The 26,581-nt window shown below is 54.5% G+C and overlaps 1 protein-coding gene across 1 annotated transcript; it reads left to right on the top strand.

Moving 5' to 3' along the window:
* The first annotated feature begins 8,828 nt into the window (after positions 1-8,828).
* On the top strand, positions 8,829-12,669 carry LOC142048917 (ADP-ribosylhydrolase ARH1-like). The gene is made up of 7 exons (XM_075076247.1): positions 8,829-8,879; positions 8,969-9,192; positions 9,998-10,096; positions 10,194-10,299; positions 10,799-10,878; positions 10,962-11,145; positions 11,913-12,669. The coding sequence occupies exons 1-7, from the start codon at positions 8,869-8,871 to the stop codon at positions 12,283-12,285; spliced, it is 1,077 nt and encodes a 358-aa protein (XP_074932348.1). The 5' UTR covers positions 8,829-8,868; the 3' UTR covers positions 12,286-12,669.
* The last annotated feature ends 13,912 nt before the right edge of the window (positions 12,670-26,581 follow it).

Here is a 26,581-nt window from a genome sequence, read left to right as displayed (position 1 = left end):
CATTCCCACAATGCCGTTGACCGGCCAGCGCACCCCGAGACCGGCAACGGGCAACGTCGGCCGTTTTGAGGGGCTGCTGTGGCTTTTTTTGCCCCCCCCCCCCCCCGAACCCCTGGGATTGGGTCTGGGCAGGTGTTCTCCAGGTGGGGCCGGGCTGCGACGCGGGCCAAGGCTTTCAGGCGCCGTGGGAAGGGCTTTCCCAGCGCCCAGGAAGCCCACGTGGGTTTAAGGAGGATAAACCCGACGTGGCTTTTTTTGATTTCTCCTTTCTTTCCACCGGGGTTGGAGACGAGGCTTCAAATAAGGCACTTTTGGGTGATAATCCAGACGTTTCCTGCGTTGTCCTGAGATCGAGGATCATTCTGATCGATGAAGGACGTGGTCGAAGCACGTTTTTTTGGAGACTCTGCCAGTGAATGAAGAGACGAACGAAGAAAATTCTCATTAAAGCATTATTTTTTAGAGAAAAACGGGTCTTTGCTCTCTCGGGAATCTCTCCGGGATGCTCCCACCCCCAGCCGCCCGACGCGCTGGCGGCCAATGCGGCGCGAGAACCTCCTCCCCACGGCGCGGGGCAGCGGGGCTCGGGCGGCGGCACCGACGCCCCACGTGGGCCGCGGTCGGGGGGGGGGGGGGGGGGCGTTGCGTCACTCGACGTCGCGGGGACGCGACGCGGTCGGAGGTTCCCCGCGCTGGGGACAGCCCCAGAGCGGCAGCGCTCGGCCCTCGCCGGCCCCTCTTCGCCTCTGCTGACGGCGCCTCGTCTTCACTGACTTAAAGCAATTTAACGGATTGAGAAATTTGATTAACTGAATTGATTTAAATAAAGTTAATTGATTTCATACAGTTAATTAATGGAATTTAATTGATTTCAAGCAATTTCATTGATTTAATAAATTTAATTAATGTAATTTAATAGATTTAAATAAAGTTAATTGATTAAAATAAGGTTAATTGATTTAATACAGTTAGTTAATGGAATTTAATGGATTTAAAGCAACTTCATTGATTTAATAAATTTAATATATTTATTTAAATTATTTTAAACAATTCATTAATTTAATAAATTTAACTTAATAAATTTAAAGCAATTTTATTAATTTAAGAAATTTAATGAATTTAATTTAATTGATTTTAAAAATTAATTGATTTAATAAATTTAATTAATGTAATTTAATAAATTTAAAGCAAATTCATTGATTTAATAAATTTAATTAATTTAATTTTATTTAAAGAAATGTATTTGCATTAATAAATTTAATTGATGTAATTTAATGGATTTAAAGCAACTTCATTGATTTAATAAATCTAATAAATTTATTTAATTTATTTAAAACATTTCATTAATTTAATAAATTTAATTTAATAAATTTAAAGCAATTTCATTGATTTAATAAATTTAATGTAATTTAATCGATTTAAATAAAGTTAATGGATTTAAATAAGGTTAATTGATTTAATACAGTTAGTTAATGGAATTTAATTGATTTAAAGCAACTTCATTGATTTAATAAATTCAATAAATTTAATTTAATTTATTTAAAACAGTTCATTGATTTAATTAATTTTATTAATGTAATTTAATAAATTTAAAGCAATTTCATTGATTTAATAAATTTAATTTAATTTAATTGATTAAATAAACTTAATTAAAATAAATTTAATTGATTTAATAATTTTAATGTAATTTAATTTATTTAAAGCAATTTAATGGGATTAATAAATTTAATTTATTTCATTTCATCAATTCACACCAATTCAGGCGATCACTTTATGCCCTTTCCATCCCTTTCTCTCCCGATCCTCACTCCTTCCCTTACCCGGGTCCTTCTCCTCCCGCACAGGGCGCAAACAGCCAATAGGAGCACCAGGAGCTGCATTACGGCCCCGTGGCGCCGCGGGCCGCCAATGGGAAGCCGCGACACAGGGCTGTGTGTCAGAGAGGCCGAAAGAAGCAGCGGCGGCCGCGATAAATCCAAATTTTCCACCTTCTTTCTCCTGCTCGTCCCAAGGGTGGTGTCGGGGGTGTTTCCCTCCACCGTCGACGATGAGGAGGCACCAAATTTTGCCAAGAAAAGGACATTTTCTTCAAGGTTTGGGGCCCAAACCTGTCGTCACGAGGTGTCTTTGGCCAACGAGGGTCCGCCCCAACCGCGGCCCCGCCCCCAGACACGCCCACTGTAGAGGCGTGATGGTGTCTCTGGCTCGAACGGGAAGTTCTTACGGCCTTGGTGGAGGCCAGCGCCTGGCAGAGGGACCAGCACGGCTCGGCTGGCGTCCTGCAGAGGTCTCTTAGGTGGGACAACCCGGTCAGCGGCTCGGAGGGCAGCGGAGCGCGGGGGGGTGGGGCTCGGAGGGCAGCGTCACGGAAGGGCGGGTCCTTGGCGTGGCAGCACGCGGCGCCGCTCAAACCAAACACCACGCGCGGCCGCTGCTGGAGGTACCGCAGGTGTGGAATGGGCTGAGGTGTTTTATGTCCGCCTTGTCTCCGTCTTCTCTAGGAACGTCTTCTGGGCTTTGGTGCCTCGTGGGAGAACCTGAGGAGAAAAACCATCACAGGATGAACCAAAGGAGAAGAACCGGCATTGGCTGAACACGAGGAGAAGAACCAGCATTGGATGAACTGAAGAAGAACCAGCATTGGCTGAACACGAGGAGAAGAACCAGGACTGGATGAAGTCAAGGAGAAGAACCAGCATTGGATGAACTGAAGGAGAAGAATCAGCATTGGCTGAACCCGAGGAGAAGAACCAGCATTGGATGAACCTGAGTAGAAGAACCAGGACTGGATGAACTCAAGGAGAAGAACCAGCATTGGATGAACCTGAGGAGAAGAACCAGCATTGGATGAACCTGAGGAGAAGAACCAGGACTGGATCAACTCAAGGAGAAGAACCAGCTTTGGATGAACTGAAGGAGAAGAACCAGCATTGGATGAACCCGAGGAGAACTGTCAGGGGATGGGGATGAAGTGAGGCCTTGCTGCTCCCCAGGCGTTGCCCGGCCGACGGCACAGCGAGGTGCTGGGAGCCGTGTCTGCAGGGTCCTGGGCGCTGGCCGCTCCGCCTGGGAGCAGCAGGCAGCAGCTGTAGGTGCCACTTGCAAGAGGTCAAAGGGTGAGCTGGAGAACCAGAGGTTGCTCACCCTCGCTGTGATTAAGGAGGGTCAGAGAGTTTGTCCTACTGGTTCCCACCTCTGGATCCCACCACTGGATCTCCTTCTGAATTCCAATTCTGTATCCCAATTCTGAATTCCAATTCCGGATTCCAATTCTGGATCCCACCTCTGGTTGTCTGAAGGAGAAGGTGACCAGATTCACCCTGGTTTTATTGGTGCTGGGTACCAATGGCTGGAGGTGACAGCTCTGAAGTGGCGCGTGAGGTGCACAGCGCCAGGACCCAGACACTGGTTTCAGAGTTAGGCCAGAGCCTAGAGTTAGGCTGGAGCCATAGGCTGGGCAGGGGGCAGGCAGAGTTTTCCTGGCTCACAGCTGGGTGGTGGGACAGAGCGGACACTCAGCAAGTTTGCAGGGGGCACCAAAGTGGGTTGGTGCTCGGGGCCAGGACAAGCGGCCGCGGGCACACACTGAGTTACAGGAGGTTCCCTCAGAACATCTGGAGACACTTTTTCACTGTGAGGGTGACGATCGCTGGCTCCGGTTTCCCGGGGAGGCTGGGGGGGGGTCTCAGTCCCTGGAGATATTCAAAAGGTGTCTGGAGGCAGCCCTGGGAAACCATGTCCAGAGAAGGGCAGCGGAGCCGGGGCAGGGATGGGGCCCCTGTGCTCGGCCCTGGGGAGGCCCCACCTCGAATGCTGGGCTCAGGTTTGGGCCCCTCGGGACAAGAAGGGCCTGGAGGGGCTGGAGCGTGTCCAGAGAAGGGCAGCGGGGCTGGGGCAGGGTCTGGAGCACAAGTGTGCTGGGGGGCGGCTGGGGGAGCTGGGGGGGTTTAGCCTGGAGAAGAGGGGGCTGAGGGGAGCCCTTCTCGCTCTCTGCAGCTGCCTGAGAGGGGCTGGAGTGAGGGGGGGGTTGGTCTCTGCTCCCAGGTCACCAGTGACAGGATGAGAGGGAACGGCCCCAAGCTGTGTCAGGGGAGGTTTAGGTTGGAGACGAGGAACAATTTCTTTACCAAAAGGGTTTTTGAGCACTGGAACAGGCTGCCCGGGGAAGGGATTGAGTTACCATCCCTGGAGGTATTTAAAAGATGTGGAGAATCATAAAATCACAGAATCATTAAGGTTGGAAAAGACCTCTGGGATCATCAAGTCCAACTGCCAAGCCAACACCCCCACGTCTCCTAAACCACGCCCTGAAGTGCCGCCTCTATACATCTTTTAAATGTGGAGAGGTGGCGCTTAGGGGCGTGGCTTAGTGTTGGACTTGGCAGTGCTGGGTTAAGGGCTGGACTCGATGATCTTCAAGGTCTTTTCCAACCTCAGTGACTCCACGGTTCTGTAAGTTAAACAAATTTAAGAAACCCCCAGCTGTTCTCTCTCACCTGGGAAAATCCTCTGCCAAAATCAGAAGCGCCACTTGGGGCTGGGTTGGGGTTTGATGGCAATGTTCATGTTTCAGTCGCAGATTTCAAGATCTGGAGGTTAATTTTGGGCCGAAAACGCTTCGCGGTGGCTTTTGATGAGTCAAAACAGCCAATGTTTCTCTCTTTGCATCTGAAACAGCCAGCAAGGAGTGAGGAAACGTTTCTCCTGATGATGTCACAAACCTTCCTTACTTTTCATTGTCCTTCTTCAACTTCTGGTATTTTTAATTATAATCTTCTGATCACCAGAAACCTCCTGCTTCTGTCTTTGGCCATTTCTTTTTGGTTGTTCCGTCACCCCCCCCTCCGCACAGGGACATTCTTTCTTCCTGGGACTTTGGTTCTCTTTCGCCCAGCAGGAGCTCGCACACGCCGAGTGACCTGGCGCCCAAGGGAGCGTTTCCCAGGCTGCCGCGGTCCCGCCCATCCCCCGAGCGAAGCCTTTGGCTTCTGTGAGCCGCCTTTGGCCATTGTTTGGCCTCAGTTTCTCCAAATCCTTAGCCCAGCACCACCTTACTCATGGTGTAACTCACCTAACTCACCGTAATTCATGGTGTTCCCCAGGGGTCTGTGCTGGGGCCAGCCCTGGACAATATAGACATCGATGACCTGGATGATGGGACTGAGCATCCCCTCATCATCCTCCCCGACAGCCCCATGCGGGAGGAGCGGCTGGTACGGCGGGGTCTGTGCCGGCATCCAGCGAGAGCTGGGCCCAGGGGAACCTCATGGAACCCAACGAGAGCAAGTGCCAGGTCCTGCCCCTGGGGAGGAACAACCCCCCACACCAGCACAGGCTGGGGGGGACCTGCTGGAGAGCGGCTCTGCTGGGAAAGGCCTGGGGGTGCTGGGGGGCAGCGAGGTGACCCTGAGCCAGCACCGGGCCCTTGGGGCCGAGGGGGCCAGCGGTGCCCTGGGGGGCATGGAAAGGAGTGTGGCCAGCAGGGCGAGGGAGGTTCTCCTCCCCCTCTGCTCTGCCCCAGTGAGGCCACATCTGCGGGGCTGCAGGCAGTTCTGGGCCCCCCAGTTCCAGAAGGATGGGGAAGTGCTGGGGAGAGACCAGCGGAGAGCTACAGAGCTGCTTGGGGGCTGGAGCATCTCCTGTGGGAGGAATGGCTGAGAGACCTGGGCTTGTTCAGCTGGGAGCGGAGAAGCCTGAGGGGGGATCTCATCAATGCCTATAAATATCTGAAGGGCAGCTGTCAGGAGGATGGGGCTGGAATCTTTTCAGTGGTGCCCACAGCCTTCTCTTCACCAGGAGGAACAACCCCAACTCTCTCAGCTGGGCCTCGTAGGGGAGCGGCTCCAGCCCTTGGATCATTTTTGTGGCCCCCTCTGGACCCGCTCCAACAGGTCCATGTCCTTCCTGTGGTGAGGGCTCCAGAGCTGGACACAGTACTCCAGGTGAGGTCTCACCAGAGCGGAGTAGAGGGGCTGAATGCCCTCCCTCGACCTGCTTCTTTCCAAGCAGCCCAAGATACAGTTGGCCTTCTGGGCTGCAAGCAGACGTTGTCGGCTCATGTCCAGCTTTTCGTTCACTGGTACCCCCAGGTCCTTCCCCGCAGGGCTGCCCTCAATCCCTTCATCCCCCAGCCGGTATTGAGACCGGGGGTTGTCCTGACCCAGGTGCAGGACCTTGCACTTGGCCTTGTTGAGCCTCATGAGTGAGGTTCTCACAGGCTCACCTCTCCAGCTTGTCTAGGACTTTCTGGATGACATCCCATCCTTCTGGCGTGTCAGCTGCACCGCTCAGCTCGGTGTCACCTGTGAACGTGCTGAGGGTGCACCTGATCCCACTGTGTCATTGATGAAGATATTGGGCTGAAGGGAGACCTTCTTGCTCCCTGCAACTACCTGAAAGGGTCTGGAGTGAGGTGGGGGTTGGTCTTTTCTCCCTAGTCACTAGTGATAGGATGAGAGGAAATGGCCTCAGGCTGTGTCAGGCGAGGTTTAGATTGGGTATGAGGAACAATTTCTTTACTTCAAGAGTGGTCAGGCCCTGGCACAGGCTGCCCAGGGAGGTGGGGGAGTCACCATCCCTGGGGGGGTTCAAAAAACATGTAGACGTGGCATTTCAGGGCATGTTTATGTGGGTTATGGGGTGAGGTTGGAGCGAGTTTGGGCCTGGGATATCCTGGGCACGAGGGGAACATCAGCAGGGCTCTGTTAAGAGCTGGGTGGGCTGTGAGGAACCCACGGGCATTGGGAATCCTCAGAGAGCTGAAGCTTTATGTTTGGAGCAACAGCCAGTGCGAACGCAGAGACCCCGGGAAAGCTCGGGACATCCCTGGGAGGCGTTGGGAGGCAGGAACAGGCGTAGGGCAGCATCGGAAGGCCTGTGGCAGCATCTGACCCATGACCCGAGGGGTGTGGGGTGCCCTGCCCACGTCCTGGCCCTGACACACAGGCTTTGGGGTGCCCTGCCTGTGTCGTGGCTCTGACCCACGGGGTGTGGGGTGCCCTGCCTGTGCCCTGGCTCTGACCTGTGGGGTTTGGGGGTGCCCTGCCCACGTCCTGGCCCTGACTCACAGGGTTTGGGGTGTCCTGTCCCTGTGGGTCCTTGATGTGTGGGGTTTGGGGGGTGCCTGTCCATGTCCTGGCCCTGACACACAGGCTTTGGGGTGCCCTGCCTGTGTCGTGGCTCTGACCCACGGGGTGTGGGGTGCCCTGCCTGTGCCCTGGCCCTGACCTGTGGGGTTTGGGGGTGCCCTGCCCACGTCCTGGCCCTAACTCACAGGGTTTGGGGGAGCCTGGCACATGTCCTGGCCCTGACCCACAGGTTTGGGATGCCCTGTCCCTGTGGGTCCTTGATGTGTGGGGTTTGGAGTGTGCCCTGCCCATGCCCTGGCCCTGACCCACATGGTTTGGGGTGCCCTATCCCTATAGGTCCATGACCTGTGGGGTTTGGGGGAGCCCTGCCTGTGCCCTGGCCCTGACCCACAGGGTTTGGGGGTGCCTTGTCCCTGCGGGTCCTTGATGTGTGGGGTTTGGGGTGCCCTGTCCTTGTGGGTCCATGACCTGTGTGGTTTGGGGGTGCCCTGTCCATGCCCTGACCCTGACCCACGGGGTGTGGGGTTTCTTTGGGGTGTGGCAGAATGAAACCTCAATTACTGTACCTCCAAATAAAAATATGAGAAATAAAAGGTATTATTCCTTGTACGATTTTTTTGTACTTTTTTAAAAAATTTTTTCCTCCTAATTTTTGCAAACTAACAATGAATTTTAAACATCATAATTCACCTATTTTACTACCACCCCCCTGCCCCCACCCCAGACAGGATTTTTACTGACAGAACACAGATTTGTGTTTAGTTTGGCATAATTTGGGTCAAAAAAAAAAAGGGGTGAAAACCTTGTGCCGGGAGCTGGAGTCGCACTTCCCTGGGCCTGGCACCGGGCCTGGGCCGGGCTTTGCTGCTTGACTCCATAATTAGGGCTCTGAATTTTAAGGACGATCTTTTAACCTCTCACTGCCCAGAACCAACCCTTATTTTTATTATATCTGAAGAGCCAAACTCAGCGGTTTTAGGTCGGAGCCGTACCCACTTGTCAGAGCAGGGCTGCATTTCGCTGCCCCGCCCAGGTGGGACCCCCAGGATAGCGGTTTTGGGGGGTCTCACCCCAAAATACAGCTCAGGGCCATGTTTTGGGGGGGTGAAATAAATGGGGGAAAATCTTTGGCAGAAACATTTTTTTCCTTGGGGCTGCTCCTTCTCTCATAACTGCCTTCCCCCGGCGCTTGCAACCCCCCCCCCCACCCCCCGAGCCCCAAATCCCCTTGAGGCCTCTGTCCCTTCTGAGTGCCCCTTTGGTTGCCACCCCCTACCCCTTTGGGTGCCCCCATGCCCCTTTGGGTCCCCCCCCATGCCTTTTTGGGTGCCCCCCCCCCTTGGGTGCCCCCCATATGCCCCTATGCCCCTTTGGGTGCTCCCCTCACCCCTTTGGGTGCCCCCCATGTGCCCCCACCCCTTTTGGTACCCTCTGGCCCTTTTGGGTGTCCCCTGTCTCCTAATGGGTCTCCCCCCGACTCCTTAGGGTGCCCCCCCAGGGTCCTCCATGCCCCCTTGGGTACTCCCCAAGCCCCTCTGGGTGCTCCCCCGGAGACCCCCCAGTCCCCTCTCAGTGCCTTTTTGGGGTCCCCTGGTGCCTTTCCCCTCCCTGCCACCCCCCCAGAACCCCCAGCGTCCCCCCTCACTCACCCCCATGGCCATGCGACAGCCCCCCCTTTGTCCCCCCCAAATCCCCGGGGTGTCCTTGGCCCCCTTAAGGGCCCCCACCCAGTGCTGGCCTCGCGCCCCGAATGTGACGGGCGGCCCCAGCTGCCGCCGCAATGGAGGAGAGGTGAGTTCCCCAGGGGGGCTCCCGGTGCACCCCAGCACTGCACCCCTCGCCCCCCCCCCCCCCAAGCTGAAGCCCCCCGTTTCCCCCAGGGTGCCCTCGGTGGAAGCCTATGAAGCGGCCATGGTGCTGAGCGGGGTGGGGGATGCGCTCGGCTACCGGGGGGGCCGCTGGGAGTACTGCACCTCGGGCCCCCAGATCCACGCTGAGCTGGCCGAACTGGGGGGGCTGGAAGCCATCAGTCTCGAGCCCCCTGAGTGGCCCGTCAGCGATGACACCATCCTCCACCTCGCCACCGCTGAGGCTCTGGCTACAGGTTGGGGGGAGGGGGGGCAGTGGGGGTCCCCGTTACACCCCACAGACACAGGGAAGGTCCCCAAGGGATGGCATCCGGGCGGGGCGTGTCCCCCCCTTTTTTTACCCCTGGGTTGTATGGGCGGGGTCCCTGGGAAGGTTGGGGGTCCCCATTATACCTCTGAGTTGCTTAGAGGGGTTCTGAGGGAGGTTGGGGGTCCCCTTTGTACCCCTGAGCCAAACTGGAGGGGCCCTGGGAGGCACTTTTGGGGGTCCCCAGCAAGTCTGTGAGGGTGTTTGGGGGCATCCGAATTCTACCCCCCACTTTCAGGGGCCCCAGTGAGGGTCCCCATTCCGCCCCCCCGCAAATAATTGGGGTGGGTCCCCATTTCCCTTCGGAGGGGTGTGGGTGTGGTGGCGTGGGGGGGTGGTTGCCCCTTTCCCACCCAATTTAGGGTGCTCAGGAGGGTCCCCCTCAGGATTTCCCCTGAATTTTGGGGTGTCCATGGGTGCTGTCCCACATGGATGGGGGGTGGGGGGGAATCCCCTTTCCCCTCCAGATTTGGAGCCGGTGGGTGGTGTCCCCGTTCTGAGGCATCCATGGGGGGGGGTGTCACATTCCCCTCTAGTTTTGGGGGTGTCCATGGGGGGTGTGTGTCCCCTTTTCCCTCATTTTAGGGGTCCAAAGGGGGGCTGGGTTGTCTATGGGGTGGTGTTCCCTCCCCCCACCATTGAGGGGTCGTGCAATGGGGGTCATCCCCCTCCCTTTCAGGTTTGGGGGGGGGCATGGGGTGGCCGGGGTGGGTCCTCACTAGTCCCCCCACCAGGCGCAGAGGGGGAACCCCTCCTGCAGGAGCTGGCTCGGCGCTACGTGGCCGCCATGGGTGACATGGAGGGTCGCAAGCCGGGGCCCACCAGCATCCTGGGTGAGTGGGGTGAGGGTCTGCGGGCAGTCGGGGGGTGTCGGGGGTGTGTGTGTGTGTCTCATGCCCTCGACCCCCACCACCCCACCCCCCCTCCCAGGCACCTCGCAGCTGCGGCCTGGGGAGCCCGAGGGCTACCGCATCCCCTTCAACCCCACGGGCACGGGCTGTGGGGCCGCCATGCGCAGCCTGGCCGTTGGCCTCAGGTGGGGAGGGGGCGACGGGAGCAGGAGCGGCTGGGGGTGAGGGGGCGCGGGGGGACGCGGGGTGGGAGAGACTGAGGCGGCAGAGATGGGGCGAGCATGGTGGGGATGGGGATTTGGGGTGTCGGGGATGTGGGGATGGGGCACAGGGAGCAGGTGGGGGTGTCGGGCCTGGGCGGGGTGGGCATGGGGATGTGGGGGGTGTCAGGGATGGGTATCTGGGGTACAGGGATGTGGGGTGTCGGGGATGGGGGGGTGGGGTACAGGGATGTGGGGTGTCAGGGATGGGGATTTGGGGTGTTGGGGCAGGGGGGATGGGCACAGGGAGAAGATGGGGGTGTCAGGGCAGGGTGGTGGGGACACAGGGGTGTCGGGTCACAGGGACATGGAGGGGTCGGGGCCAGGGGAGACCAGGACAGTGGGGACAAGGGTGGTGGGGTGGGGATAAGGACGATACTGGGGATACTGGGATGGGGCGGGGACAGGGCTGGTGTCTGTGCAGGTACCCACACACCTGGGAGCTGCCGACGCTGATCCGGGTGAGCATCGAGAGTGGGCGCATGACCCACCACCACCCCACGGGTGGGTGTCAGGCGGGGAGATGGGAGGATGGGATGGGGGAGGAGGGGCCACTGGAGCCCCCCCTGAACCCCTTGTCCCTGCAGGGTACCTCGGGGCGCTGGCGGTGGCCCTCTTTGGGGCGCTGGGGGCTCGGGGGGAGCCCCCAGAGTGCTGGGGGGCTGAGCTGCTGAGGGTCCTGCCCCTCGCGTGGGACTACGTGGAGGGCACCGGGGTGGCCGTGGAGGCCAATGCTGCCGCCTGGCCCTTCTTTGGGAGTGCCTGGCACCGGTAAGGGGGTACTGGGATGGTCCTGTGGGGGCACTGGGAGCACTGGGAGGGGGTCATGAGGCTACTGGGAAGGGTTTAGAGGGGGCACTGGTATCACTACTCTGCCCCAGTGCCTGGATGGCCCCAGTGTTCCCTGCCCCACTGGCACTGGTGTCGCTGCTGACCCTGGTGCCCAGCCTCTCTGCAGGGTCTCCAGGGTCCCCAGTGTCCCCAATGTCCCCACCATCCTCAGCTGTGGGAATGTGGCCCAGGGCCACACCCCCATCCACTGACCTCTGTGTCCCTGGTGTTACTGGTGTCCCCACTGCACCCATGGCCATGGAGCCCCCAACGTCCCCAGTGGCTGGAGAGCCACAGCCCAGTGACCCCCAGTGTCACCAGTTACCCCATTGTCACTGGTGACAGCAGTGACCCCAGTGTCCCCAGTGGCTGTCTCCAGTGTCCCCAGTGACCCCAGTGTCTCCATGTCTCCAGTATCTCTGCTGAACTCAATATACCCATGTCCCCGGTACCACCAGCACCCCCAGTGACCCCAGTGTCCCCAGATCCTCAATGACCCCAGTATCTCCAGTGACCCCAGTGTCTGCACATGCTCAATGATTCCAGTATCCTCAGTAACCCAGGTGTCCCCACGTCCTCAATGACTCCAGTATCCTCAGTAATCCCGGTGTCTCCACATCCTCGATGGCTCCAGTATCCCCAGTGACCCTGGTGTCCCCATGTCCTCAATGACTCCAGTGTTCCCAGTAACCTTAATGTCCCTGCAGGTACCTGGAATCCCGGGGTCTTCTGGAGGGTCGTGGCCCACCGCAGGTGCCACCCCTTCCGTCACCGGCCGAGCGGGACGCGGCGTACCTGGGCTGGGCGCTGGAGGGGTGGGCAGGCCGCAGTGGCCACGACGCTCCCATGGTGGCCCTGGAGGCTCTGCTGGCAGCCGGAGGGTGCTGGGGGGACCTGTGTGCCCGCGGGGTGCTGCATGGTGGCGACAACGATTCGACGGGGACCATTGCTGCCGGGTGCTGGGGGCTGCGGGGGGGGCTGGCGCCCATCCCCCCCGGGCTGCACCGCTCTCTTGAGCACCGTGAGCGGCTGCGCAACGTCGCCCATCGCCTCCATGCACTGGCCTGGGGGAGACGCTGAGCTCCCGCTGTGTCACACACACCCCCCACCCCCACCGCAGGAAGCCTTTGTGGGTCCCCGGGATGCAGCAGAGACCTTCATGGGGTCCTGGAAGGGCTTGGGAGGGTCTATGGGGATCAGCTGGGACCTTCACTGGGTCCTGGGGTGCTCAGGAGGATCACCTAGGGGGCTTCAGGAACCTTCACAGGGTCCTGGGGTGCTTCACGAGGGACCATGGGAGACCATGGGGGGAAGCAAGTCCATCACAGGGTGCTAAGGGGCTCAGGCAAGCCCCAGAGACACCACCACAGCCACATCCAGGTGGCCTTTTATCCCTCCGCAGTCAGAGACCCCAGAAACTCCCTGAGGAGCCTCGGTCACCCCCGTAGTAAAAGAGCATCCTCCCAAGTCACTGTGTCTAGGTCTGTGCCCTGCGCCTCTTGTCCCATCACTGCCACCGCTGAGATCCCACTTGTTGGGAACCCCTACAGCCAAGTCTTCTCCAGGGTGAACAGTTTGGGCTCACACAGACCCCAGGAGGCTCCTGGCCGTGGGGTGTCTCAGGGCTAATGGGCCCCAAGGGTACAAACCTCCAAGGGTGAGGAGCCCCAGGGCTCATAGAGTCATAGAACATCCTGAGCTGGAAGGAACCCACAAGGAGCATTAAGTCCAACCCCTGTCCCTGCACAGGACACCCCAAATTCACACCGTGTCTCTCAGGGCCTTGTCCAAGTGCTTCTGGAATATCGCCAGGCTGGTGCCATGATGCCTCCCTGGGGAGCCTGTTCCAGGGCTCCACCACCCTCTGGAAGAAGAACCTTTCCTAATATTGAACCTAAACCGCCCTGGCACATCTCCCTGCCATTCCCTCGGGGCCTGGCGTTGGTCACCAGAGAGAAGAGATCAGCGCCTGCCCCTCCTTCTCCCCTCGTTAGGAAGCTGCAGAGCGCCATGAGGGCTGCCCTCGGCCTCCTCTGCTCCAGCTGAACAAACCCAGGGACTTCAGCTGCTCCTCATACACTTTCCCCTCTAAACCCTTCCCCAACTCCATGGCCTCCTCGGGATACTCTCCAGTAGCTTTATACCCTTAAAGTCCTGTGGCGCCCAAGGCTACCCGCAGCACTCGAGGCGAGGCCGCCCCAGCACGGAGCAGAGCAGGACAATCCCCCCCTCGCCCAGCTGCGATGCAGGGCTCGATGCCCCCCAGGGCACAGTTGGCCCTCTGGGCTGCCAGGGCACGCTGTTGGCTCGTGTTCAACTTGGCACTGACCAGAACCCCCAGGTCCCTGCAGAGCTGCACCCCAGCCTCTCGTTCCCCACGTTGTCTGTGCATCCAGGGTTGCCGCGCCCCAGGGGCAAAATCCGGCACTTCCCCTTGTTAAACTCCTTATGAGTGGTGATTGTCCCCATGGTGGTCCATTCCAAGGGTGATGGGCCCGAGGGATGATGGGTGCCCAGGGTTAACCACCCAAGGGTGATGGGCACAAGGGTTAACCACCCAGAGGACAAGGGCTCCTAGAGGTGATAAGCTCTCAATCAGCCCGTGGCTGACTGGACACTCAGGTGCCAGGGTTTAGCCCCCGAAAGCGATAGGCTGAAATTATGCTGGGTCCCCAGGGTTAACAAGCGTAATATCCCCTGAGATGAAGCACAGCAAGGGTGATGGATCCCAGGGCAGTGGAATCCCAGGGTTAACAAGTGAAAAGGTGATTGGCCCGAGGGTTGGTAGGCCCAGATGGCTAAAACCCTCAAGCGTAACTGGCTAAAGAGGTGGTTTCAAAACTTCAAGTACAATGACCCACCCAGGCTGATGGGCCACAAGAGCTAATGACCCCAGTGGTGTTGGGCCTAGTGGTAGATGGGCTTTTACCACCCCAGTGGTGTTGGGCCTAATGGTTGATGGGCTTTAACCACCCCAGTGGGGTTGGGCCTAATGGTTGATGGGCTTTAACCACCCCAGTGGTGTTGGGCCTAATGGTAGATGGGCTTTAACCACCCCAGTGGTGTTGGGCCTAATGGTAGATGGGCTTTAACCACCCCAGTGGTGTTGGGCCTAATGGTTGATGGGCTTTAACCACCCCAGTGGTGTTGGGTTGAATGGTAGATGGGCTTTAACCACCCCAGTAGTTTTGGGCCTAATGATAAACGGGCTTTAACCACCCCAGCGGTGTTGGGCCTAATGGCAGATGGGCTTTAAGTACCCCAGTTGTGTTGGGCCTAATGGCAGATGGGCTTTAAGTACCCCAGTTGTGTTGGGCCTAATAGTAGACAGGCTTTAACCACCCCAGTGGTGTTGGGCCTAATGTTAGGCAGGCTTTAACCACCCCAGTGCTGTTGGGTTGAATGGTAGATGGGCTTTATCCACTCCAGTGGTGTTGGGTTGAATGGTAGATGGGCTTTAACCACCCCAGTGGGGTTGGGCCTAATGGTTGATAGGCTTTAACCACCCCAGTGATGTTGGGCCTAATGGTAGATGAGCCTTAACCACTCCAGTGGTGTTGGGTTGAATGGTAGATGGGGGTTAACCACCGTAGTGTTGTTGGGCCCCAGGCGATGGGCTCCCAGGGTTATCCCCGCCAAGAGCGATGGGCACCCAGTGTCACATACCCCAAAATTTCCAGTCCCAAGGAGCGCTGGTTACCTGGGTTTAAACCCCACAATGCTTAGGGACTCTGAAACTGATGGGTTAAACACCCAAAGGCTGGCTGGACCCAAGGGGTGATGGACCCCCACATTGTGGTGGTGCAGCCCCCGCCGTGGTCCACTCCCAGATCTCAGGATAAGCCTTATTGTGCCAATCTCTTAGTCACAAGTGCTGTGACTTTGGCGTCAGGCACCTCCTGGCCACACCTGGGCCGTCTGTGCCTGGGCTGTACACCAGAGTGACTCAGCACGAAGTTTGGCTGGAATGGGAAACACTGCCCAAAACCAATCATCTCTGTGCTATATCCAGCGATCCATGAGGGAGACCTTTGGAGCTCTCCGGGACCGAGCTGTGTGACCCCATATCTCTCCCGGGGCTGGGACGCCTCTGGGGGGAGGTTTCGCAAGGAGTGAAGGCTCATCCATTGACGATTTCGCAGGGACTCAAAGGCCTGACTTTGCGAGGTTCACCAGCTGTGCACTGATGAATGCCAGCACAGAAAAGTGAGTAATTCATGAAATTCATGAAAAGAGAACTTTTAATGATTGATGTACGCACGCAGCTTGATTTAATCTGTCTGCCTGTCTGTGTGTACATGTGCAATTTGATTTAGAGCTGTCGGTCTGTCCATGTATGTGTGTGATTTGAGTTAAACCTCATCCGTGTGTACGGCCCTGCTGTAAATTTTGGGTGACCTTGTCATTCTCAAATCTTTAACTAAGTCGATATTTTGATTGTAACAAATCCAAGAATCCCAGGTTGGAAGGGACCTCAGGGATCATCTAGTCCAACCTTTCTAGGAAGAGCCCAGCCTAGACAAGATGGCCCACCTCCCTGTCCAGACGACTCTTGAAGGTGTCCAACAAGGCCCAGTCAACCCCTTCCCTGGGGAGATTATTCCAATGGTGACTGTCCTCACTGTGAAAAATTTCCCTCTGGTGTCCAATCGGAATGTCCCCAAGGGCAACTTGTGTCCATCCCCCTTGTCCTCTCCATGGGACTCCGTGTAAAAAGGGAGTCTCCATCTTCTTTGTAGCTGCTCCTTAAGTCCTGGTACACGGGGATGAGATCCCCTCTGAGCCTCCTTTTCTCAAGGCTGAATAAACCCAGCTTTCCCAGCCCATCCTCATATGGCGGCTTCCCAGTCCTCTGATCATCCTGGTGGCCCTTCTCTGGACCCATTCCAGCCTGGCCACATCCTTTTTGTACAGCGGGGACCAGAACTGGACACAGCACTCCAGGGGTGGCCTGACAAGCGCCGAGTAGAGTGGGATGATGACTTCTTTCTCTCTGCTGGCAATGCCCTTGTTGATGCAACCCAGCATCCTGTTGGCCTTCTTGGTCACAGCAGCCACTGTTCACTCACGTTGAGCCTCCCCCCACCAGGACCCCCAGGTCCCTTCCCACAGAGCTGCTCTCCAGCCAGGTGGATCCCAGTCTGTGCTGCACTCCTGGATTGTGTTTTCCCAGGTGCAAGACCTAACACTTGTCCTTGTTGAACTTCATAAGGCTCTTGCTGGCCCGCTCCTCCAGCCTACCCAGACCTCCCTGCAGAGCAGCTCTCCCTTCTGGAGTGTCTACTTCCCCACTTAACTTGGTGTCATCTGCAAACTCCATCAGGCCACACTTGATGCCGGTACCCAGATCACTTATAAAGATGTTGAATAACATTGGGCCCAATATCGATCCCTGGGGGACCCCACTTGTGACAGGTCGCCACTTGGAGAAGGAGCTATTTACCACCACCCTTTGGGTGTGGCCTGTCAGCCAGTTCCCCACCCACTGCACAGGCCACTTGTCTAGGCCATAATGCATTAATTTCTCCAGGAGGAGACTGTGGGGGACCGTATCAAACGCCTTGGAGAAGTCCAGGTAGACAATATCCACCGCCCGCCCCATGTCAACCAGGCAAGTCACTTTGTCATAGAAGGCCACCAGGTTTGTCAAGCACGATCTGCCCATAGTGAAGCCATGTTGGCTTTTCCCAGTCACGTGCTTCACTTGGCTTGTGACGGCCCCCAGGGGGATTCATTCCATAACTTTCCCAGGGATTGAAGTAAGGCTGATGGGCCTATAGTAACCCGGATCCTCCCTCGGGCCTTTCTTGTAGATAGGGGTAACATTTGCCTTCCCCCAGTCCTCTGGGACATCCCCCGGTCTCCATGACTTCTCAAAGATTTTGGAGAGCGCCCTTGCGATGATGTCAGCCAGCTCTCTCACACCCTCGGGTGGATGTTGTCAGGGCCCATTGATTTGTGGGGGTCAAGCTCCTGTTGTAATTCATGTACTAACTCTTCCTTCACCGATGGTGGGTCGGTGTTTGGTTCAATTGGCAATTTTGTTCCCAAAGCCTGGGACCCTACAGTGCTGGTAAAGACCGAGGTGAAGAAGGTGTTGAGGACCTCTGCCTTTTCTGCATCATTGGTGATTGACTCTCCTTTTCCATTTAACAATGGGCCTATGTTTTCCTTCTTTTTCTGCTTGTGGTTGTGAAGAACCCTTTCTTGTTATTTTTTATGCCTACAGCCAGTCTCAATTCAAATTGGGTTTTTGCGTTTCTGACTGCGTCTCTGCACTCTCTGGCAGTGCCCTTGTAGTTCTCGGTGGACAATCCTCCACTTCTCCATTTCTGGTGTGCTTCCCTTTTGGATTTGAGTAGACCCAGGAGGTCATGGCTGAGCCATGAGGGCCTCTTGCTCCGCTTACTTCCTTTCCCTTTGTAGGGGATAAACTGGCTTTGTGCTTCCAATAGAGAGTTCTTGAAGAATTCCCAGCTCTCATTAGCTGCTTTGTATTCCATGGAAGCCTCCCATCGAATCCCTCCCAGTTGAGCCCTGAGCGCACTGAAGTTTGCTCTTCTGAAATCCAGAACCCTTGTCTTAGAGGTGCCCTTCAGCACACTCAGCAGGATCCCCAATTCCACAATATTGTGGTCGCTGCAGCCAAGGCTCTCACTAACCGAGATATTACAAAGCAGGCTTTCCCGGTTTGTGAATAGCAAGTCCGGCAGCGCCTCCTTCCTGGTTGGCACGTCTGTCATTTGCATCAGGAAACAGCCCTCTCTACATTCCAGGAAGTTGGTGGATGACATGCGAGCTGCCACATTGTTCTTCCAGCAGGTGTCTGGGGAGTTGAAGTCACCCATCAGGACCAGGTTCTGTTGGCCAGAAGCTTGCGTTAGTGCCCCAAATATCGCTTCATCGGCTTTGTCACCGTGGTTAGGAGGTCGGTAACAGATGCCCACTGTGAGGTCCTGCTTGGACATGACCCCTTTGACTTTAGCCCAGAGGCATTCGATAGAGCAGTTGCAATCACCATAGTTGACTTCGATACATTTGAGGTTTTTCCTTATTGTAGAGTGCAACTCCTCCACCTCGTCTACCCTGACTGTCCTTATGAAAGAGCCTGTAACCGTCCATTGCGATCCCCCAGTCATTTGAGTTGTCCCACCATGGTTCAGTTACTCCTATGATGTCACACCCTTCTGAGTGGGCACGGAGCTCTAGCTCCTCCTGCTTGTTACCTAGACTGCGTGCATTTGTATACAGACACTTGAGTTGTCTTCTGTTTCACCTCTTGGGAGACAGCCAAGGAACCTTTGTCACCACACTGCTTGGCCTGGCTTACTCCCCCCTTGGACATGCTGGTGTGAGCGTTTTCTCCACGGAACCCACCCCCCAAGTCCTTCAGTTTAAAGCACACCTCACCAAATTAGCCAGCCTACTGCTGAAGATTCCCCTACCCCTTTTGGACAGGTGGATTCCATCCCTCCCCAGCACGTTGCCGTCATTGAAGAACACCCCATTGTCATAAAAGCCAAACCCCTCACGGTGGCACCAGCCACGTTGCCAGGAGTCGATACACATTCTGGCTGCTCCCTTCCCTCGAACTGGCAAAATGGAAGAGAGGATCACTTGGGCGCCAATATTTTTCACTTGCTCCCCCAGGGCTTGAAAATCTTCCTTGATTTTACCCAGGTTGCGGCTCTCAGTGTCATTCGTGCCTACATGAAATAGTAATAGCGGATAGCAGTCTGTTTTCCTGATGAGTTGTGGCACCCTCTCAGCAACATCTCAGACCTTGGCTCCTGGGAGGCAGCACACCTCTCGTGACTCCCTGTCAGGCCAGCAGATGGGTGCCTCAGTACCCTTCAACCGAGAGTCACCCACCACAAGCACTCGTCGTTTCTTTTTATGATGTCCACTGCGTGTTGCTGGTACAGTTTCCCCTTTTGGGGGACTTTGCAGACTTTGCTCATGGGTGTCCTCAGCCATTAAGGCTTCATATCTGTTTCTCATTGTGATGGTGGAGGGCGCAGGCTGATGTGGAATCCTGCTCCTGTGAGTCACCAGGGTCCACGGTGCCTCATTCTCAGTGGTTTCTGCCACAGGAACATGATTCTGAAGCCACCTGTCTATCTCTGCCTCAGCTCCTCTAACACTGCACAGCCTCGTAACCGTTTCCTGCAGTTCAGCCACCTGACGTAACAGGTCGTCGACCTGTGCACACCTCGTGCGGGTACTTACCTTATCGTCAGGAGAGGGGTTTGGGCATTTGCTGCAACCCACGGCCTGTACTGGTGTGTCCTTTCTTACAGACCCATCTGGGTGGATGCGTCTGACATCTCAGGGGCTTTCATGGAATGAACAGTGGTTTCAGCTTGAGGCAAGTGCCCACCATTTCGCCAGAGACCAAAGCGCTTGCCTGAGCTGTAGCCCTACAAGCAGGCTGCGGCGTCCCTCCTGCTTGCCCTGCCTGCGCAAACTGCCGCACCACGCCCTTCTGACGCGCCACGCCCTGTTTGCCCGTCCTGTTTGCCGCACTCCTGGTCACTCGTGCTCCCTAGGGGCCATTTAAATCTCCCACTGTTGCTTCTGGAAACACCCCACGCTGCATCAGCTGCACGTCAGCCTCGCTCGCGAGGGCTGCCGGCTCCTGACGGGTCCCTCTGCTCACCCTCGGGACTCTCGGGTATGAGGAACTGCTTTGCCTGCCCCTATCTAGTGCTGAGCCACAGGAATTGCCCTTGCCACCGTTGTGCTCCTTGCCTACTGATGATGTCATCTTCAAAACCATCTGGTGATTTTGCATCATGATACTCCAAAGCAGTTTGCTCTGACCTGGCAGGGAAGTTACTATTTTCTTTGCTGACATCCACTTTCCCCACACCATCCCCAGGTGTGCTTTCTGAAGGCTCTTCTATTTCAGCACCATCAGCCTCAGGATTGCTCAGAGTCAACAGAGTTGTTTTAACTCTACTTTCAGACCATGCACCCTCCACCACTCCACGAGGATGCTCAGATGAAACTCCAGGTAGTGCTTTATCATCTTCTGTTACCTTTTCCTTTTTCAGGAAAATAATTCACCATCAGTAACACGCTTATATTTTTTGTCGAAGCAGTTAAAAACAAGAGCAAACATATACCGATCGTTGTCAGTTTCACAAGTGTAGGTTTAAGCAAGGCGTTCCAAAATTAGTTCTCATCCTAGCACATCTTTGCTTTTCAAGCTGAGTGTAAAAATTAATCACACTTTTGACGGCTTATTGAGTTTCCATGACCTTGGAGCATTAAGATGATATGGGTCTTGTAAGTCCCTGCTTACAGTCGCCTCAAAGCTGTTCGTTGAGTTCACTACTGGTTTTTCAAAAAGAGGGAGCTTTGCATCCCTAAATTGGTGATAGCTCAAGATTTCTCTTTTTTTTATGCTTGCCTTTTCAACTTGCATGCACTACTAAAATATTTCAGTGTTCACTAGGCCTGCAGCATGGAACAAGTCAATTGTCTGGCCACTCCGCATTGTTAGTAAGAACTTCATTATGGAGAGAGACGCTCATTAGAGCTGAGTAGCTCTTTATAACAGGCAATAAAAGGGATAATAAAAACAGAGTATGACAATTTACTAGTGCATTTACTAGTACAGGGGATTTTTGCTACTGCTATTTAAATACAAACCTTAACCACACGAGGATTCCCCAGTAAATTCAGCACTGATGCTCCTGACAAATTCTTTTGTGAGGTGGAGCCATGCCTATTTGATTGCAATGGGCTGGATGCCATGAATGAAGCAGAAGCTGTGCGCGGTGACTGCCAGTTGCCAGGCGGTGCTGGAGAACATGAAGGAACAGGACAAACCTCCAAATCCCACCATCTGTGAAGATACACAGTTTACAACATGAACATAAAGAAAGAAATGAGAAAATCACGCTGCGTTCAAGAGAGCTGAGATGATCCGTAATAAAAACATTCAATGCACAGGAAACACCGGGGGACCCTCACTGCTGGGGTGACGTCTCAGGCCCATGAACGAGTGATAGGCGGTTTCCCTTTTTTTAATTGTTTCTTTGCATTTCGTACTTCATTTCCTAAATCACTGCCCCTGATGCAAGAGGAATCCAATTGGAAGTTACACAAGTGATGTAGTTCTCATGTCAGGAGAAAATTCATCTAGATTCCAATGCTGAGGCCGCTTCAGATTCTCCACTGAGTGTGTCCCTAAGCTGGCCTTTTCTTTAACAGATAGAAACCTCAACGCAAAGAGAACACTTTGCAAACACAGGGAGTGCACAAACGCACACACACAGTTACATATACATGAGAAGCAACACGTTTTTGACACGTTCATTCTGCAGTTCTACTATACCCGGAACATTTTTGTGCGCATTTGGTAAGCGGCGTCCTAACAAACGCATCGTGTAACTCTGCGTCAGGGAGAGGATGGGTCGTGGCTGGTGGTGCTGTAACTGTAGAACCAAAATTAAAAGGAGAAGGTAACTGACCTTCATTCCCCTGAACTCCAAATATACCAGGATTCAGGTTGATTTGGCCATACCACTGGTAGGAAAATCCTCTGACGACTACTGGCCTCTTTTCTGCTTCTTATAATTCTGCCTATGTTTAAGTAAAAGAGGCAGAAACCGGGCAGGAAGTGGGAAAAAATTACTATTTGATCACACAGCCAGGTCTACTGAGATCCGTACACCAATAGCTTGATGGTAATCAGGGTTTTAATTTCAGCCATCTTAAATTGTGTAAACACATTTACCATCATGTAAATATATACATTTGCATAACAAAGATTATCATAGTAGGAAAACTCTCCAAATATTGCTTATGATGTATTGATTCTTAAATGTTACACATTGTATATGCAAAAGAGCCAAACAAAGCTTTAGTCAGGTGCACCTTTCCCTCCGAAACACTAACAGAATTTAAATGGATTCTCCTCCCTCTCTCCAAGCATGTAGCTCAAGACTAAACCTTGTTGAAAGGCTGCCTTTTGTAATCAAAGCAATGGTTATTTGTGCGTTTTATTCCCTCCCCCCCTAAAAATTACCTTCTCTTGGTCCGGATGAAGGCAGACGGGAAGGCTTGGCTCTCCCTGCAGCCAGCTGCCTCGGACCTCTAGGAAGGGTCTTGCCATGTCAGCCTAAGATAGAATTTCTGGCAACTGCTCTCTGTCTCCAGCAAGGATGACGCTCATCCTGATGAATGAGAAGTTAAAGCAAGAAGTTAACTCATCACAACAAGTTCATTGCACAGAATGAACTAAACCCCAAGGTTTTCTCCTCTCCCATATTGAGCACTTGCTGTGCCTGCCCTGCCTGGCAACCTGCTACAGAATTTGCCTTTCCTTTGGCTACACGGATTCTAACCCACAGGAATCTAGGAGAGATTTCCTGGAAATCAAATTACGTTTCCAGTCTTCTTGGCTGCTCAAAGCACTACAGAAAGTGTTTTGATTATTCAAATTCTTGCTGCTCCAAGTCTTGATGACTCTTACGAGGAAAGCAGAAATACTGCACATATTGTGCTGCAGAATTAGCCAATGTTCCAGTGTTGCTGCAAACTTCTTTTTCTTTCAAGGTTTATTTGTTGTACAACTGGCTCCAAATCAACCTTTGCCATCTTTGCATACGGTCCTCCATAAAGGTTTCCCATTTTAACGCTTCAGTTTTCAATGCAGAAACTCCTGAAACTACCTATTTTCCCACGGCGCTCGGCACTGGCTTTGCATATTCTCCTAGACTGCTGCCAAATCATTCTGGGAGTGAACAAAGAGAACCTGTCTCAGCTCCCTGACTCTGAATGCTGCCCTTCTGCCACACACAAACCAGGAAAATTGGTGAAATGCCGTTCCAAAGCTCTGAAACATGCAACCATTATAAACCAATTCAATATCATTAATGTTTCCAGTTCAGATTTGATTTGACAAGAATTTAATCGGCGACAAACACAGCAGCAGCAATGGTAAGTTCCACATCTGGGCGCTAGATTGGGGCAGACAGGGGGGTTCCCAGAGCCAGGGAAGCCCGAGGAAGCGCAGAGCGGCCACCTGGGTCCCGGCAGCTCTCATGAGGGAGGCTGACGCGGGCTGGGCATTGCCATGAGCAACCGCAGGAGATTTAAATGGCCTCTAGGGAGCGTGAGCGACCAGGAGTGCCGTGACCAGGATGGGTGAACAGGGCGTGGCGCGTAGACTAGGGCGTCGCACGTCAGCCAGGGTGGGGCGCGTCAGCCAGGGCAGGGTGCGGCAGTTGGCGCGGCAGCTGGTGCAGGCAGGGCGTGCGGGCAGGGTGCAGTCCCCGTCCTGGCCCTAACGAGTAACTCAGCTAGTGGTCACCGTCCCCCTCCAGGAGAGGCCCCAGCCATGGTCTCCACTCACTTGAGAACCACTGTGAGAAGGCATATGGAGACGCAGACAGAGCCCCCTACCCCTCCCACAGCTGTCCAGGTCTCTGGCTGCAGGGAGCGCCTGAGCCTGGCACTCACAGCGAGGGGCAGAAGAGACAGTAGCTGCTTGCGGTGTGACCAGGGGGATGATCTGCTCTGCCTGGTGGCAGAGCTGAGGGAGGGAGTGGAAAGGTTAAGGAGCATCAGGGACTGTGAGAGGGAGATAGATTGGTGGAGCTGAACCCTACCATCCCCAGGGTCAAGGCAGCGGATGGAGGCTCCACAAGAAGCTCCTCAAGAAGCAGAGGACCCCCTACCCTCTTGTCACCAGGCAGAAGGAGGGAACCTAAAAGATGGGGGGGAATGGAAACAGGTCCTTGTTGGGGCAGCAGGCGAATCCCCTCCCGGCCTCCCTCGCATTCCCAGCTGCCCTTACACAACAAATACAGGGCTCTGGCACTTGAGGGCCGGGCAAAAGAGGATGTAGGTGAAGGTCCAGATGGGGGGTTCCTAGGGAGGGTTGGTCAGCCCCACACATTATGGCTGCCTCTGTTAAGAAGAAAAAGAGGGTAACTGTTGTAGGCGATTCCCTTCGGAGGGGGACAGAGGGCCCAATATGCCGGCCAGACCCATCCCACAGGGAAGCCTGCTCCCTCCCTGGGGCCTGGGTTAGGGATGTTACTAGGAAACTCCCTGGTCTGCTACAGTCCTTTGATTACTACCTGTTGTTGGTTACAGAGGTGAGCAGTGATGAGGTTGCGGAGAGAGGTCCAAAACTGATCAAAAGGGACTTCAGGGCACTGGGGCGACTGGTTGAAGGATTGGGAGCGCAGGTAGCGTTTTCCTCAATCCCATCAGTCGCCAGGAAGAACAATACTGAAAGGAAGAGGAAAACTCATCTGATTAACACGTGGCTCAGAGGCCGGTGCCATCGGTGTCCAAAAGGGGAAAAAGGATACTTGCACATGAGTTGGCGGGGCTCATCGAGAAGGCTTTAAACTTGCTTCAAAGTGGGAGGAGGATGTAGCCAGGCCCATCAGAGAGGAGCCTAGGGGTGGCGTGCCAGGGTTAGGGGTGAAACCTATAGCCCAGCTCAAGTGCATCTATGCCAATGGATGCAGCAGGGGCAACAAACAGGAGGAGCTGGAAGCCATTGTGCAGTGGGATAGCTATGACTTAGTCACCATCACAGAGACATGGCAGGATGACTCTCACGACTGGAGTGCTGCGGTGGATGGCTATAGGCTCTTCAGAAGGGATAAGCAAGGAAGGAGAGGCGGTGGAGTGGCTCTGTATGTTAGGGAGTGCTTCAGCTGCGTAGAGCTTAGCGACTTTGATGATAAGGTCGAGTGCTTGTGGGTAAGGATGAGGGGGAAGGCTAACAAGGCAGCTATCCTGCTGGGGGGCTGTTATAGACCACCCAACCAAGGTGAAGAGGTAGATGAAGTGTTCTACAAGCAGCTGGCAGATGTATCACAATCGGTTGCCCTTGTTCTAGTGGGGGACTTCAATTTACCAGATGTCTGCTGGAAATACGATGCAGCAGAGAGGAAACAGTCTAGGAAGTTCCTGGAGTGTGTGGAAGATAACTTTCTCACACAGCTGGTAAGTGAACCTACCAGGGGAGGTGCCTTGTTTGACCTGCTGTTCACAAACAGAAGGGCTGGTGGGAGATATGGTGGTCGGAGGCTGCCTTGGGCTTAGTGACCATGATATGTTTGAGCTCTCAATTCTTGGTGAAGTAAGAAGAGGGGTCAGCAGAACCACTACCATAGACTTCCGGAGGGCAGACTTTGGCCTGTCCAGGGCACTGGTTGGGAGAGTCCCTTGGGAGGCAGTCCTGAAGGGCAAAGGACCCCAGGAAGGCTGGGCTTTCTTCAAGAAGGAAGTCTTGCAGGTGCAGGAGCAGGCTGTCCCCAAGTGCCACAAGATGAGCCGGTGGGGAAGACAACCGGCCTGGCTGAACAGGGAGCTTCTGCTGACACTCAGGAAAAAAAGGAGAGTCTACCGTTTTTGGAAGAAGGGGCAGGTAACACAAGAAGAGTACAGAGACCTCATTTGGTCTTACAGAGAGAAAATTAGGCAAGCAAAAGCCCAGCTAGAACTCAACGTGGCCACTGCTGTAAGGGATAAGAAAAAATGTTTTCACAAATATATCAACAACAAAAAGAGAATCTCCATCCTCTATTGGACATGGAGGGGACCACTGCCACTGAGGATGAGGGAAAGACTGAGGTACTAAATGCCTTCCTTGCCTCAGTCTTTAAGAGTCAGACCAGTTATCCCCAGGGTATTCGGCCCCCTGAGCTGGAAGACAGGGATGGAGAGGAGAATAAACCCCCCATAATCCAGGGGGGAGGAGTTTATGATCTGCTGAGCCACCTGGACACTCACAGGTTTATGGGGCCAGATGGGATCCATCTGAGAGCGCTGAAGGAGATGATGGAGAGGAGCTCACCAAGCCACTCTCCATCATTTATCATCAGTCCTGTTTAACAGGGGACATCCCAGACAGTTAGAGGCTTGCCGATGTGACACCCATCTACAAGAACTGTCGGAAGCAGGATCCAGGGAACTACAGGCCCGTCAGCCTGACCTTGGTACCAGGGAAGGTCATGGAGTGGTTCACCTTGAGTGAGCTCACCAGGCAAGTGCAGGACAACGAGGGGATCAGGCCCAGCCAGGACTGCTTCAGGAAAGGCAGGTCCCGCCTGACCAGCACGATCTCCTTCTATGACAGGGTGACCCACCTGGTGGGTGAGGGAAAGGCTGCAGATGTGTCTAACAGGACTTTAGCAAAGCCTTTGACACTGTCTCCCGCAGCATCCTCCTGGAGAAGCTGGTGGCTCGTGGCTTGGACAGGTGGACACTTTGCTGGGGAACAAACAGGCTGGATGGCTGAGCCCAGAGTTGTGGTGAACAAAGCTAAACCCAGTTGGCAGCTGGTCACGAGCAGTGTTCCCCAGGGCTCAGTGTTGGGGCCAGTCTTTAATATCTTTAT

Source organism: Phalacrocorax aristotelis, chromosome 29 (genome assembly GCF_949628215.1).
Source record: "Phalacrocorax aristotelis chromosome 29, bGulAri2.1, whole genome shotgun sequence".
NCBI lineage: Eukaryota > Metazoa > Chordata > Aves > Suliformes > Phalacrocoracidae > Phalacrocorax > Phalacrocorax aristotelis.
This window is presented reverse-complemented; position numbering and strand designations above follow the sequence as displayed.